At 41.8% G+C, this 14,318-nt stretch overlaps 1 protein-coding gene across 1 annotated transcript in view; it reads left to right on the top strand.

The window, feature by feature from the left end:
• dbndd1 (dysbindin domain containing 1) overlaps window positions 1-13,510 on the top strand; it is a 35,882-nt gene extending 22,372 nt beyond the window's left edge. Inside the window, exon 4 of the mRNA XM_078544465.1 lies at window positions 11,702-13,510. Coding sequence (XP_078400591.1) covers window positions 11,702-11,877 — 176 coding nt within the window. The 3' untranslated portion in view covers window positions 11,878-13,510. The remainder of the gene's footprint in view (window positions 1-11,701) is intronic.
• The last annotated feature ends 808 nt before the right edge of the window (window positions 13,511-14,318 follow it).

The following is a 14,318-nucleotide window of genomic DNA, read 5'->3' as shown; positions in this document are numbered from 1 at the left end:
ATATTTTTTCAGTTGCTTGAGAAGTGAACTTTGAAATGAAAGAAAAATAAAGAACAGCAAGATATATAGCCAGAATATAAATGTTCTCGGTTCCACCTCTACTACAGCATAGATTGAACACATCCCCGTCCGTTCTATAGATTATCTCCACGCCTGTGGTCAATTTGCTGGAGATGAGGTGCAGTATTGTAGCGAGGAAAATGTAAAAGAGTTGGTGCAATGACACAGCATGATTGACCCTAGTTTGCACTGAGATGGGGTTTGTGGTGGGTCTGTTGGTGAGGATTGGGGCTTGCATATCATAGTGGAGTAGGTGGAGAATGGTGACAAATTTCTGAGGGCAGCCAATTTTGAGGAGGATACTCCATAAGCCTCCACAGTTGAGTCAAAGGCTTTGTGAGGCCAAAAAAGGTCACGTACAGCAGTTGGTGCTGTTCCTTTCACTTTTCAGAAGTTTGCCACACAATGAAAATCATGTCTGTGGTGCCTTTCGATGGGCGAAAGCTGCACTGTGACTTTGGAAGAAGTTCCTTGGCTACTGGGAGGAGGCGGTTGAGGAAGATCCTTGCAATGATCTTCCCTGTGGCAGACAGCGGGGAAACCCCTCTGTAGTTACCACAATCGGACTTGTCTCCCTCCTTGAATATAGTCATGATCACACTGACCCTGAGATTCCCTCTTCTTCCCAGGTGAGGGAAATGAGATTGTGCAGCTGTGCCAGGAGTATATCTCCACTGAGTTTCAGAATTTCAGCAGGGGTTTCATCTGCTCCAGGGGCTTTGCTAGCTTTTCACTGTCAGGCTGCTGACCTACATTCCCTTTCAGTCTCTGCATCTCTGACCTCCTCTAGGCTTTTCTTCTATGAATTCTGTATTTCTCCAACTCTGGCCTTTTGTGCATCCCATTCCTTTCACCCCGGCATTGGTGGACTTGCATCAGCTATTTAGGCCCCATGTTCTACATTTCCCTCTCTAAATTACTTTGCCTCTCCTCCTCTAAGACACTCCTTAAGTTCTAATATCTCCTTTTTAGGCTCAATATATTTTTTTCTCCAAATACACTCCTGTGAAGCTCATTGGGATTTGTTGTTCAGAGTTATACATATTATGGATTTTTAAGTGAGGATTTAGCTAAAAAATTGCTTATAAAGTAGCTCACTGCGTGGTTAATTCTTTCTTGTAATCATTTACAACGTCGCTTCATGATTATGTCATTTATTCATTTTAATACAATAAGATTTTAAAGATCCGTATAAATGTGATTCAATCCAATTTGGATTGGATGTATTTCACTTTGAGCACTTGGTAAAAAGTATCACTTTAGATAAACCATTTTTCTTTAATTTTACACAAGAGTAAAATAAACTCTATGGTGTATAAACTAAACATGTAAATAATTTATGGCACTGCAAGGAAAATTTGTTTTACACAGAGGATTTAAGCCTGTAGAAATAACTGCCAGATTTATGGATTGAAGCACAAATCAGGACAACTTTTATGAATAGAACATAAAGATTGGTGGTTAAAGGAAAGTTGGATAAAAGGACTTGAGAACAGAAATGCAGTAGAGTTAGGATGACTGCTCATTTAGGAAATAAACACCAAAATGGGTCAAACAGCATTTTTCTGTGGGGCAATTTGTGTGCACTTCTATGTATAACTAATACTGTAAAATTCCACTTTGCAACATCGAGAAAATTTGGGCTTAAATGGTATGTGGGAACTGCTTTATCTACAGAGGAAACAGCTACAGCTTTTTTACATGGTTTCACGATGCTAAATATTAAGGTAAAATTGCAGCACTTAGTACCACAAGCTTGTTGTTCACTTCTACCCTTCTTATAGTTGGGAGGGGGAGGAAGGGAAATTATATGCTCCTCAACACTTAAACTGATCATGTATTTCATTTTATTTGTAAACATAGCATATTTAAAAATAGCCTAAAAGTTAGCAGAAACATGTCACACACTCCTCCCCCATCCCCTGCTCCCAATTCTAGACACAGTCAGATGTCACTCAGTTTAATTAAAGAACTTTACAGATTAGAGTGTTCCTGTCAATTTCAACGACTAACCAGCGTTTTTAGATTGTATCGCATGCTCTGTTATTATTGTTGTGGGTCTTAAGGTGTGACAGTCATGGGTCTGGACTTATAAATAATGCTGGAGGAAAGGCTGTTGGTAAACTCTAGCTTTTATTGAATATTATACTAGCTATGTACAATAAGGACTCAGCATGAGGTTCTCCATGCTCTTGTCTTATGCAATCTTACGTCACTGATGATGTAGACTATATATTTACATATTTAACATTAACCTTTTATACGAGTAAGAAAAAGTCCAGGGGATGGACACACCATCCCTGGTAAACTAGAAAGGTTAAAGATAGCATCAAATTTAAAGATAAAGTATATAATTGTGCAAAGATAGGTGGAAGGCCAGAAGATTGGACAGAATATAAGGAACAGCAAAGGATGACTAAAAGATTAATAAGGAGGGAAGAATTAGAGTGCGAGAGAAAGCTAGCCAGAAATATAAAAACAGATAGTAAGAGTTTCTATAAACATTTTAAAAATAAACAAGTTAACAAAGTGAGTGTTGGTCCTATAGAAAGTGAGCCTGGAGAATTGATAATGGAAAACAAGGACATGGCAGATGAATTGAAGAGGTACTTTGCATCAGTCTTCACTATAGAGGATACAAGTAACATCCCAGAAGCAGCTATAAATCAGGAAATGGCAGGGAGTGGGGAGCTCAGGAAAATTACCACCAGAGAAGTGGTACAGAGTAAATTGTTGGAGCTGCGTGCGGACAAGTGCTCGGGTTCTGATGGACTTCATCCTAGGCTCTTAAAAGAAGTCGCTAGTGAGATAGTTGATGCATTGGTTTTAATTTTCCGAAACTCCCTGGATTTGAGAAAATCCCATTAGATTGGAAGATAGCAAATGTAACTCCATTATGCAAAAAGGGAGAGAGACAGAATGTGGGAAATTACAGGCCAGTTAACTTAACATCTGTCATTGGGAAATGTTAGAAGCTATTATTAAAGAAGCTATAGCAGGGCACTTGGAAAAGTTCTAGGTAATCAGGCAGCGTCAACATGATTTTGTGAAAGGGAAATCATGTTTAACCAACTTATTGGAGTTCTTTGAGGAAGTAACATGCTATGGATAAAGGGGAACCAGATGTACTGTGCTTAGATTTCCAGAAGGCATTTGATAAAGTGCCACATCAAAGGTGCTGCGGAAAATAAAAGCTCATGGTATACGGGGTAACATATTGGCATGGATAGAAGATTGGCTGGCAGAGAGTAGGCATAAATGGATCTTTTTCAGGTTGGCAAGATGTAACAAGTGGTGTGCCACAGGGATTAGTGTTGGGATCTCAACTGTTTACAACTTATATAAATGATTTGAATAATGGGGGGACAGTTGCCAAATTTGCTCATGAGACAAAGATAGGCAGGAAAGTTGTGAAGAGGACATAAGGAGGCTACAAAAAGATATAGATGGGTTAAGTGAGTGGGCAAAGATCTGGCAAATTGAGTATAATGTGGGAAAATGTGAAATCGTCCATTTTGGCAAGAATAATAAAAAAGAAACATATTACCTAAATGGTGAGAGATTGCAGAGCTCTGAGGTGCAGAGGGGTCTGGATGTCTTAGTGCATGAATCCACAAAAGGCTAGTTTGCAGGTAACAGCAAATAATTAGGAAAGCTAATAGAATTTTATCATTTATTGCAAGGGGAATTGAATACAGAAGTAGGGGGGTTATGCTTCAGTTATACAGGGCACCAGTGAAACCACATTTGGAGTACTGTGTACAATATTGGTCACCTTATTTAAGGATGTAAATGCATTGGAAGCAGTTGAGAGAAGGTTTACCAGACCAATACCTGCAGTGGGTGGGTCATCTTATGAGGAAAGGCTGGACACGCTGGGCTTGTATCCGCTGGAGTTTAGAAGAGTGAGAGGCAACTTGATTGAAACATACAAGGTCCTGAGGGGTCTTGACAGGGTGGATGTGGAGGGGATGTTTCCTCCTGTGGGAGAATCTAGAACTAGGGGTCACTGTTTAAAAGTAAGGGATCACCCATTTAAAACAGAGATGAGGCGAAATTTTTTCTCTCTGAGGATCGTGAGCCTTTGGCATTCTCTTCCTGGAAAGGTGCTGGAAGCAGGGTCTTTGAATATTTTTAAGGCAGAGGTGGATATATTCTTGGTAAGCATGGGGGTGATAGGTTATTGGGTGTAGGCAGGATGCAGATTTGAGGTTACTATCAGATCCACCATGATCTTATTAACTAGCAGAGTAGGCTTGAAGGATTGAATGGCCTACTCCTGCTCCTTGTTCGCATATTTGTATGTTCATACTACATCTCCCCCCAAATCTGTGCCTCTAATAAATACTATTTACATTATCCTACATTCCCCCCTTCCACCCCGCCAAAGTCACTCCCTTCATCTCAGGCTCACAGAAATAAGCGCCGTGGTGGTTTCATTAATCTCCCTGATCTTGTTCTGATCTCTCTCTGAGGTTGCATAGGATTCAAGTTCTCCATATTCTCTCTGGAACTCAGTAGTGTAGCATGTGAACCTTAATAGACTATTGGTGTCCAGTCCCTTCCCACCTACATCCGTGATTCCTCTGACACCTTACGTCACATCAACAATTTCCAGTTCCCTGGCCCCAACCGCTTCCTCTTCACCATGGATGTCCAATCCCTCTACACCTCCATCCCCCACCAGGATGGTCTGAGGGCCCTTAGCTTCTTCCTTGAACAGAGGCCCCAACAATCCCCATCCACCACTACTCTCCTCCGTCTGGCTGAACTTGTTCTCACACTGAACAATTTCTCCTTTAACTCCTCTCACTTCCTCCAAATAAAAGGTGTGGCTATGGGTACCCGCATGGGCCCCAGCTATGCCTGTCTCTTTATGGGGTATGTGGAACATTCCTTGTTCCAGTCCTACTCCAGCCCCCTCCCACAACTCTTTCTCCGGTACATCGATGATTACTTCGGTGCTGCTTCATGCTCTCGTCGGGACCTGGAAAAATTTATTAATTTTGCTTCCAATCTCCACCCCTCCATCATCTTCACATGGTCCATCTCTGACACTTCTCTTCCCTTCCTTGACCTCTCTGTCTCAATTTCTGATGATAGACTGTCCACCAATATCCATTACAAGCCTACCGACTCCCACAGCTACCTCGACTACAGCTCCTCACACCCCGCTTCCTGTAAGGACTCCATCCCATTCTCAGTTCCTTCGCCTCCGTTGCATCTGTTCTGATGACGCTACCTTCAAAAACAGCTCCTCTGACATGTCCTCCTTCTTCCTTAACCGAGGTTTTCCATCCACGGTCGTTGACAGGGCCCTCAACCGTGTCCGGCCCATATCCCGCGCATCCTCCCTCACGCCTTCTCCTCCTTCCCAGAAACATGATAGGGTCCCCCTTGTCCTCACTTATCACCCCACCAGCCTCCGCATTCAAAGGATCATCCTCCGCCATTTCCGCCAACTCCAGCATGATGCCACCACCAAACACATCTTCCCTTCACCCCCCTTGACGGCATTCCGTAGGGATCGTTCCCTCCGGGACACCCTGGTCCACTCCTCCATCACCCCCTACTCCTCAACCCCCACTTATGGCACCTCCCCATGCCCACGCAGAAGATGCAACACCTGCCCCTTCACTTCCTCTCTCCTCACCGTCCAAGGGCCCAAACACTCCTTTCAAGTGAAGCAGCATTTCACTTGCATTTCCCCTAACTTAGTCTACTGCATTCGTTGCTCCCAATGCGGTCTCCTCTACATTGGAGAGACCAAACGCAAACTGGGCGACCGTTTTGCGGAACACCTGCGGTCTGTCCGCAAGAAAGACCCAAACCTCCCTGTCGCTTGCCATTTTAACACTCCACCCTGTTCTCTTGCCCACATGTCTGTCCTTGGCTTGCTGCATTGTTCCAGTGAAGCCCAACGCAAACTGGAGGAACAGCACCTCATCTTCCGACTAGGCACTTTACAGCCTTCTGGGCTGAATATTGAATTCAACGACTTTAGATCTTAAACTCCCCCTCCCCCCATCCCCACCCAGTTTCTTTTCCCCCCCCACCCGCCTTTTTTTTCAATAATTTATATAGATTCTTCTTTCCCCACCTATTTCCATTATTTTTAAATCTAAAACTAAAACCTTTAGTCTTTCCACCCCACCCCCACTAGAGCTGTACTTTGAATATCCTGTCTTCCATTCTTAATTAGCACTTTTCTCAGACAAAGACCACCACCTTCAACACCTCTTTGACCCTTTTGTCTCTGACATCTTTTGATTATCTGCTCACACCACACCCTCAATGTGTCTCTTCCCCCCCCACCCACCTTAAACCAATTTATATTTCTCCCTTGTTGAAACTATGCTTCAGTTCTGCCGAAGGGCCATGAGGGCTCGAAACGTTGACTGATTTCTTCTCCGCCGATGCTGCCAGACTTGCTGAGTTTTTCCAGGTAATTCTGTTTTTATTTTGTTTTGGATTTCCAGCATCCGCAGTAGCTTTTAGCTTTTTGTTTTTATCTATTGGTTCTCTGTTCAGGTTATCTTCCTGATCATATGGGTAGTTAGTCCATTCCATTGATGGTGGTCTTCTTGTAGGTATGAGTGCGCTTCTGTTTCTTCTAACTATCCTATTCTCTAGTCTCTACATGATACGATCTCAGACTTTGTGTATTTTCCAACACTTAGCCTTCTCTATTTTGGTCTCTAATCCAGACTGACTCACTTGGTTGGAGTTCTGGTAAATCATGCACGCTATGGTATTGGTTGTAGTTTCTGGTCTGATTTGCATGATACTCCTTCTCTTTCTCCTTTACTCTATTGATATCAGTTGTTTTTAGACATGGCAAGAGTCTATATGGAAGAACAGGAAGTTGAGTCCGTAGTCTTCTTCCCATCAGAAGTGCTGATAGAGCCAGCCCATTATGAAGTGATATGGTATCATTCTTTTTCAACAAAGCTTTTAATGTTCTTACTCTTCTCTTGGCCTCTCCCATTTGCTTGTGGGTACCTATGTGAACTGGTTGTGTGGACAAATCCATAGTCTGTAAATTTCTTGAACCCTTAATTTGCAAATTGTGGACCATTGTTGGAAATGACAAGGTCTGGAATGCACGTGTGGCAAAAAATTTATTTTTGTGAATTAAAGACTGCTTCTGAGGTTGGACCATAAAGACGTTTAACCTCAATCCATCTGGAGCAATAGTCAGCAATAATACCATTGAGCTCAGAAAGCTCCATTCCAAGACATTCCCACGCTTTGGATGGGCATGAGACACCATCAGTGGTTCTCTCTGCTGTCGGCGATAGATTGCACAAGTGATGCAGCTTGAAATCATTTCCTCTAGTGATTGAGAATCCTGGCCACCAGACTGAATTTTGCACTCTAACACGACACTTGGTAATGCTTAGGTGTCCCTTATGTATTCTTTGAAGGACCTCATCATAAGTTAATTAGTCGTTGACAATACTGAGATGTCAGTGTTGCTTGAAGTATTGCTTCAGGATGAGATTGTTTGAAACATATTTTGGCGATTCATTTTTGCAGTATTCTCTATTTTTAACACAATTTTCGTCTGCTTTTTGTGCTCCTCATATTTCGTTCAGCCTCTGTGAGATTGCTGGTAGGAATTTTGTAGTCAGTGAACTGTATGACTTTACATCATCAACAAGATTTATACCCTCCTATTCAGACTTCCCAAAAGGAATGCATGACAATGCATCTACTGTTGTTTGCAGTTTGCCATGGTTATGTTTGGTCATATTTGTCTGGTTCCTTCACCTGCTGTTCCAGGGAAATCCTGATTCTGGTTTCTTCAAGGTTTTCCAATTCATCAACTTTATAGCTGAGTTGTAGATCTGTGCAAGCTTTTTGACTTAACAGTGAACATTCTTGACTGTGAATCACATACAAAGTTTCTGTGATTTCTCTTCCTTTGTACTGGAGCATAGCAGTCATAGTTGAATGCCAAAATAGAAACAGAAAATGCTGGAAAAACTCAGGAGGTCTGGCAGCATCTGTGGAGAGAGAAACAGAGTTAATGTTTCAAGTCCGTATAACTCGTCTTCAGAGTCTGAAGAGTCAAACAGACTCGGAACGTTGACTGTTTCCCTCTCTATAGTTGCTGCCAGATCTGCTGAGTTTTCCCAGCATTTTCTGTTTTTATTTCAGATTTCCAGCATCCGCAGTATTTTGCTTTTATCATAGCTGAATGCCACCTAGACCATGAAGCCTTATGGTCGATGGCGGGGGGATATAATACTCAGTTTTTATGAACACTGCATTGATTGTGGTTAAGGTGTTGATTTGGAAATCTAGGTTAAGCTAACCTAAATAGCAGATAAAGAAAAGTTTTAAAATAAGATTTCACCCATTTTATTTTGAAAACCATTCCCAGCTGAAAATAGAATGCAGTAAACACTTATTTACAACTGTTGGCAGTAAGCTCCTAAAGGAGACCTGTAGACAAATGGTGAATAGAATTTCATTTTGTTTATCCAAGTGATTTAAATGTAGCTGAAAGAGGAATTTGAATTATTTGGTTCATCCTGATTGGCTACTGCCCATTCCAATAACAACAAGCCCTTTCCCTCTTCATTTGTCTAAAATTCAGTTAAAACAATGCTAATTTCTAAGACAGCAACCCATTTTTGAGCCTGAAATGTATTTTTTTGTATCAAAACTTAGAAGCTGTGTAAATGGTGAATATCTGACTACATTACGAGGACATTATTGTTTTTTTTATGGAAACTTATGTTTATTAAAGACAACATGGGCTGGATTTTACTAGCTCTCTGAAGATGGGAAGCCTCACAAAACTTTTTCATTCTTTCATGGGATGTGGGCCTCACTGGCTAGGCCAGTATTTGTTGTCCATTCTTAATTGCCCTCGAGAAGGCGGTGGTGAGCTGCCTTCTTGAACTGCTGCAGTCCATGTGGTGTAGATACACCCATAGTGCTGTTAGGAAGGGAGTTCCAGGATTTTGACCCAGCAGCAGTGAAGGAAAGACGACATAGTTCCAAGTCAAGATAGTGTGTTACCTGGAGGGGAACTTGCAGGTGGTGGTGTTCCATGCATCTGTGACCCTTGTCCTTCTAGGTGGGAGAGGTCATGGGTTTGGAAGGTAATGTCGAAAGAGCCTTGGTGAATTGCTGCAGTGCATCTAGTAGATGGTACACATTGCTGCCAATCTGTCAGTGGTGGAGGGAGTGAATGTTGAAGGTGGTAGATGGGATGGCAGTTAAGTGGGCTTTGTCCTGGATGGTGTCAAATTTCTTGAGTGCTGTTGGAGCTCCACTCATCCAGACAAGTGGAGAGAATTCCATCGTGCTCCTGACTTGTGCCTTGTAGATGGTGGACAGGCTTTGGGGAGTCAAGAGGTGAGTTATTCTCCACAGAATTCCTAGCCTCTGACCTCCTCTTATAGCCACAGTATTTCTGTGGCTGGTCCAGTTCAGTATCTGGTCAATAGTAACCCCCAGGATGTTGATAGTGGGGGATAGTGGTACTAATGCCATTGAACGTCGAGGGGAGATGCTTAGATTCTCTCTTGTTGGAGATAGTCATTGCCTGGCACTTGTGTGGTGTGAATGTTACTTGCCACTTATGAGCCCAAACCTGAATATTGTCCAGGTCTTGCTGTAGATGGACACGGACTGCTTCAGTATCTGAGGAGTCGCGAATGATGTTGAACATTGTGCAATCATCAACAATCATCCTCATTTCTGACCTTACGATTCATGAAGCAGCTGAAGATGGTTGGGCCAAGGACACTACCCTGAGGAACTCCTGCAGTGATGTCTCTGGTCTGAAATGATTGACCTCCAACAACCACAACCACCTTCCTTTGTGCTAGGTATGACTCCATCCAGTAGGGGGTTTTCTCCCTAGTTCCAACTGACTTCAGTTTTGCTAGGGCTCCTTGATGCCACACTTGATCAAATGCTGCCTTGATGCCAAGAGCAGTCATTCTCACCTTACCTCTAGAGTTCAGCTCTTTGTTTGGACCAAAGCTGTAATGAGGTCAGGAGCCAAGTGTCTCTGGCGAACCCAAACTGAATATCAGTGAGCAGGTTATTGCTGAGTAAATGCTGCTTGCTAGCACTGTCAATGACACTTTCCATCACTTTGCTGATGATCAAGAGTAGACTGATGGGGTGGTAATTGGCCGGGTTGGATTTGTCCTGTTTTGTGTGTACAGGGCAATTTTCCCCATTGTTGGGTAGATGCCAGTGTTGTAGCTGTACTGGAACAGCTTGGCTAGGGGCACGGCAAGTTCTGGAGAATAAATCTTTAGTACTATTGCTGGAATGTTGTCAGGGCCCATAGCCTTTTTAGTATCCAGTGCCTTCAGCCACTCCCTCATATCACGTGGAATAAATCGAATTGGCTGAGCACTGGCATCTGTGATGCTGAGGATCTCTGGAGGAGGCCGAGATGGATCATCCACTCGGCACTCCTGACTGAAATTTGTTGCAAATGATTCAACCTTGTCTTTTGCATTGATGTGCTGGGCTCCCCCATCATTGAGGATGGGGATATTTGTGGAGCCTCCACCTCCAGTGAGTTGTTTAATTGTCCACCATCATTCATGACTGGATGTGGCAGGACTGCAGAGCTTAGTTCTGATCTGTTGATGGCAGTGGTAGGGATTGGAATTGGAGGCCATTGTCTTCCCTCTGCCATGGGATATTCTCAATGGCAGGAATGGTAGCAGCATAGCCACCTGCCTCTTCTTGGCGGGTGGCTAATTAAACCAATTAATTGACGAATTAACAACCACTTCCTGCCTGCACCATCATTTTACCAGTGTTGGGGCAGGCCCCTGCTGCTTGGGAAGGCTGCCAGGTAAACCATGGCTCTCCCAGTGGGTTCCTGGGGGGGGTGGAGTGAGGCACCCTTTACAACCACTCCTTGGCCCCTTGGCAGCAATGCCAGCCCCCATGGTTCCGATGCTACTGCTGGAGCATTCATCTCGCTGAATGCTGGGGCCTGCCTACCTGGTCCCAGCACAGTGAAAAAAATGTACCTGACCTTCAAGGGTGCCTCAACACGAAGGCGCCTCCTCCTCCTTCCTGCAGCTTCAATAGCAGCCACTTCTCTTGGTGGTGCTGCCGAGCTGGCGGCCCTCTGATTGGGCTGGCAGCTCTGAGAGGCAGGCCGCTGTCTCCAATTGAATGGTGGTCCCAGCAGCAGCCTCTTAATTGGGATAACCTGCTACTTGGGAAAATTCAGCCCATAAATCAGCAAACACAAATATGCACAAAGTGCTTTAAGACAGGGAGCCAAGGACAAGATGATGGGAAAAGTACTTGAAGGTCTGACTTATAGGGTTTACCACATCTGATTGTTGGCATTCCTAGGGTGTTTGGATGACATCCTGATCCTATTTCATCAGATGACATGTAACACCTGATCACATGACATATTATTGCATTTACCTTACAAAGGATGGGTCCCTTGTAGTTGAGGTGAACTTTACTAAAACATCCAAAAAAAATCTCTCAAGTGTATATATATTTTTTTAAAGTATAAAAATCAATAACTAAAACATCCTCATCGTACCAAAGTATCAAGATATATCTTACATCTTGGGGATGAAGTTTCTAAGATTCATCATACAGCTAATTGTTACTTTTTACTTTACAGAATTGAACCAACCATTGATGTATCCAATCATCTCACGTGGAACACATTTAAAGTCCCCTTCATGGACAAGAGCCAAGAATGAACAGAGCAGGGAGAGGAAGCACCCAAGTGATCCAGATGTTCCATTGGAAATGTCAGATCATTTTCATACAGTTGAAACACACAAAAAACCTTAGGACAAGATTGGACCTTGCTTCAATAAAACGTGCAGCGCTGAATAGTTCTGCCGCGTCATTCATAATTGTTCTTCTCCCTCATTCTTCATTCATGTAATTAAATTAAGTAGATTTTCACCAACTGTCCCTGCAGTGAATTACATAATGTTTATGCTTTCAGCGAAGGGATTTTTACCCTAGGTCATGAAAGCTATAAAAATCAACCATCAATCTTAGTCCATTCATATGCTTTTGGTGCTGTGGATGGGCCTGTGCTATGACCTTAGGACATTATATGAAAATATCTGAAGAACTGGAACTTTTTATTGCCTTGAGTAACTCAGTCAGGTGACTATCACTTTTTAGAAAGCTCCCTCTTGAAACAATAACAGAACATAAGAAATAGGAGTAGGCCATTCAGCCCCTCAAGCCTGCCCTGCCATTCAATAAGATCATGGCTGAACACATATGTGGTTTTAGAGATTTCCAGGCAATTGCAGTCAATCCCTGTCCAACTAGGAATACTTGTTCTAAATCAGCTGCTCTCGTGGAAAAATCTGACAAATTGTCCATTTCACCTCACATCAGGCTAAAATCTGTAAGTCTGCAACATGCTCTTCACAGCAAAACCAGTGGGAGAACGTGCAGGTATTGAATGCGTAACAGAAAAATTAAAACCAATACAAATGGAGGTAAATACGGAATATCTCACCTATGACGATGTTGGAGGAAATCTTCCACTGGAAGGAGAGATGAATACTAATAAGTGTCTATGCTGTTTTCTGGAGTGAAACACCAAGATAAAAAAGATATTGTATGTTTCTCAGGCAACATCTCTAAGCAGAATTTGTACACCAAACATAGATTCCTAGAAATGTGATAGGAGATTTTTATTAGCACTGAAATGATCAATAATGCATGGAATAAAAGCATCATAAATAAAATCACTAGTTTTCTTTTTCAGTCTCCAAACTGAATTTATAAGGAGGTAGCATTTTCTTTCCAGATATGTTTATCCTTTTCAGTGAGAAAAGGGTCTGAGCCAAAACACTAACTCTGATTCCATATGATATACACACATGGACAAAGAAACTGAGTTCAGTTTTAATTCCTGTTGTACAAAAGTCATTACCTCTAAACCAAAATATTGCACTGCCTGAAAACTAACAATTAAATTGAACGATATAAGTCTGATGCCAACACTAAGTTATCCTGTTAAATTAAGATTTATCTTTGAGGCCAGAAAGCAGCTCTTATGTTCTCTCAAAAAGGGTACCAGATTCCGCCCCCCTCCAACCCCTTGACACTGAAGGTATAATTTGAATGTTGTAGTTGGAACTAGGTGTTGTATCAAATGAAGTAGATTATTTTACTTTAAAGCATATGATAGCATTCAATGAAATATGTTATGAACCGATACGCGGTGATTTGCTGTCTGGTGAGCTGCCTTGGTTCAGGAAACTCCTTTATAATGTTTTTATTTGCAATTTTAAATTAACTTTTTCAGACTCACAAATAACCCTCAAATTCTAGTCATCTTGTATATTGGTTCCTTAAAGTTGTACTATACTACTTTGGTAGCAAATCAGTTTAAGCCATTTATCATACAATAACTGAATGTAGAAAAATAAAATTGAAGACTTCTTGTTTAAAATGTGTAATCTCATTATTCATGTTACATTGTCCCTACATTTTCACACAGTTAAGTGCAAAAATTTATATCTGGTTATAAACATGATATTTAATACATGTAAAGTTAATACATGTAGAGTTAGAGCATCTGTTCTCCATATATGCTTTGTTCAATGCCCCTTCTCCCACCTGACAATACCTAGAATGCAAAATAATTAGAAAATGAAACAAAGTTCAAATACCAATGTCAGCTAAAATTCATCTGTTAACTTTTCTTTTGTTTATCAAGAAACTAATGAGTAAGGACCAAGATACATGGAGAAGATAGTGCTGAAAAGCTGTAATAGATTAAGAGGTAATTATCAGTATTGCCATGTTCATATTTTTAAAAACCAAAGAAAAGACGGAATGAGGCAATGTTTTATAGCTTTGTAATTTGAGGAAAGACTGACTTAATTATGGTGCAGTGAGTCCTGATTCTCAATGAGAAATGCAACATTAATAGATAGAACATACTGATAACTAGGATGCTTAGTCCTCAGAAATCCTCAGTTTTATTTTATTGCTAATTAAGGTCTTCACCATAAAAATAATTGAACCACATGGATACACATGGGCCATTAGTGAGATCATTAGAACACATATTTCCCAAACAGAAGAGAGAAGCTACATTCCCAGGGCAGCCATTAAATCTGCCAACCTCCATTGGGAAATTTGGATCTGGTGACAGGGCACTTAGATACCTTACAACGTAGAAAATTAGTCAATCTTTAGGGAAATAAAAATATATCAAATCCCCTGGCATTCAAACACAGGGCATCAGCACAGGT

The sequence above is a fragment of the Cetorhinus maximus genome, chromosome 6 (assembly GCF_964194155.1).
Source record: "Cetorhinus maximus chromosome 6, sCetMax3.hap1.1, whole genome shotgun sequence".
Classification (NCBI taxonomy): domain Eukaryota; kingdom Metazoa; phylum Chordata; class Chondrichthyes; order Lamniformes; family Cetorhinidae; genus Cetorhinus; species Cetorhinus maximus.
The sequence above is the reverse complement of the archived record's forward strand: the minus strand, read 5'-3'. Positions and strand labels throughout refer to the sequence as shown.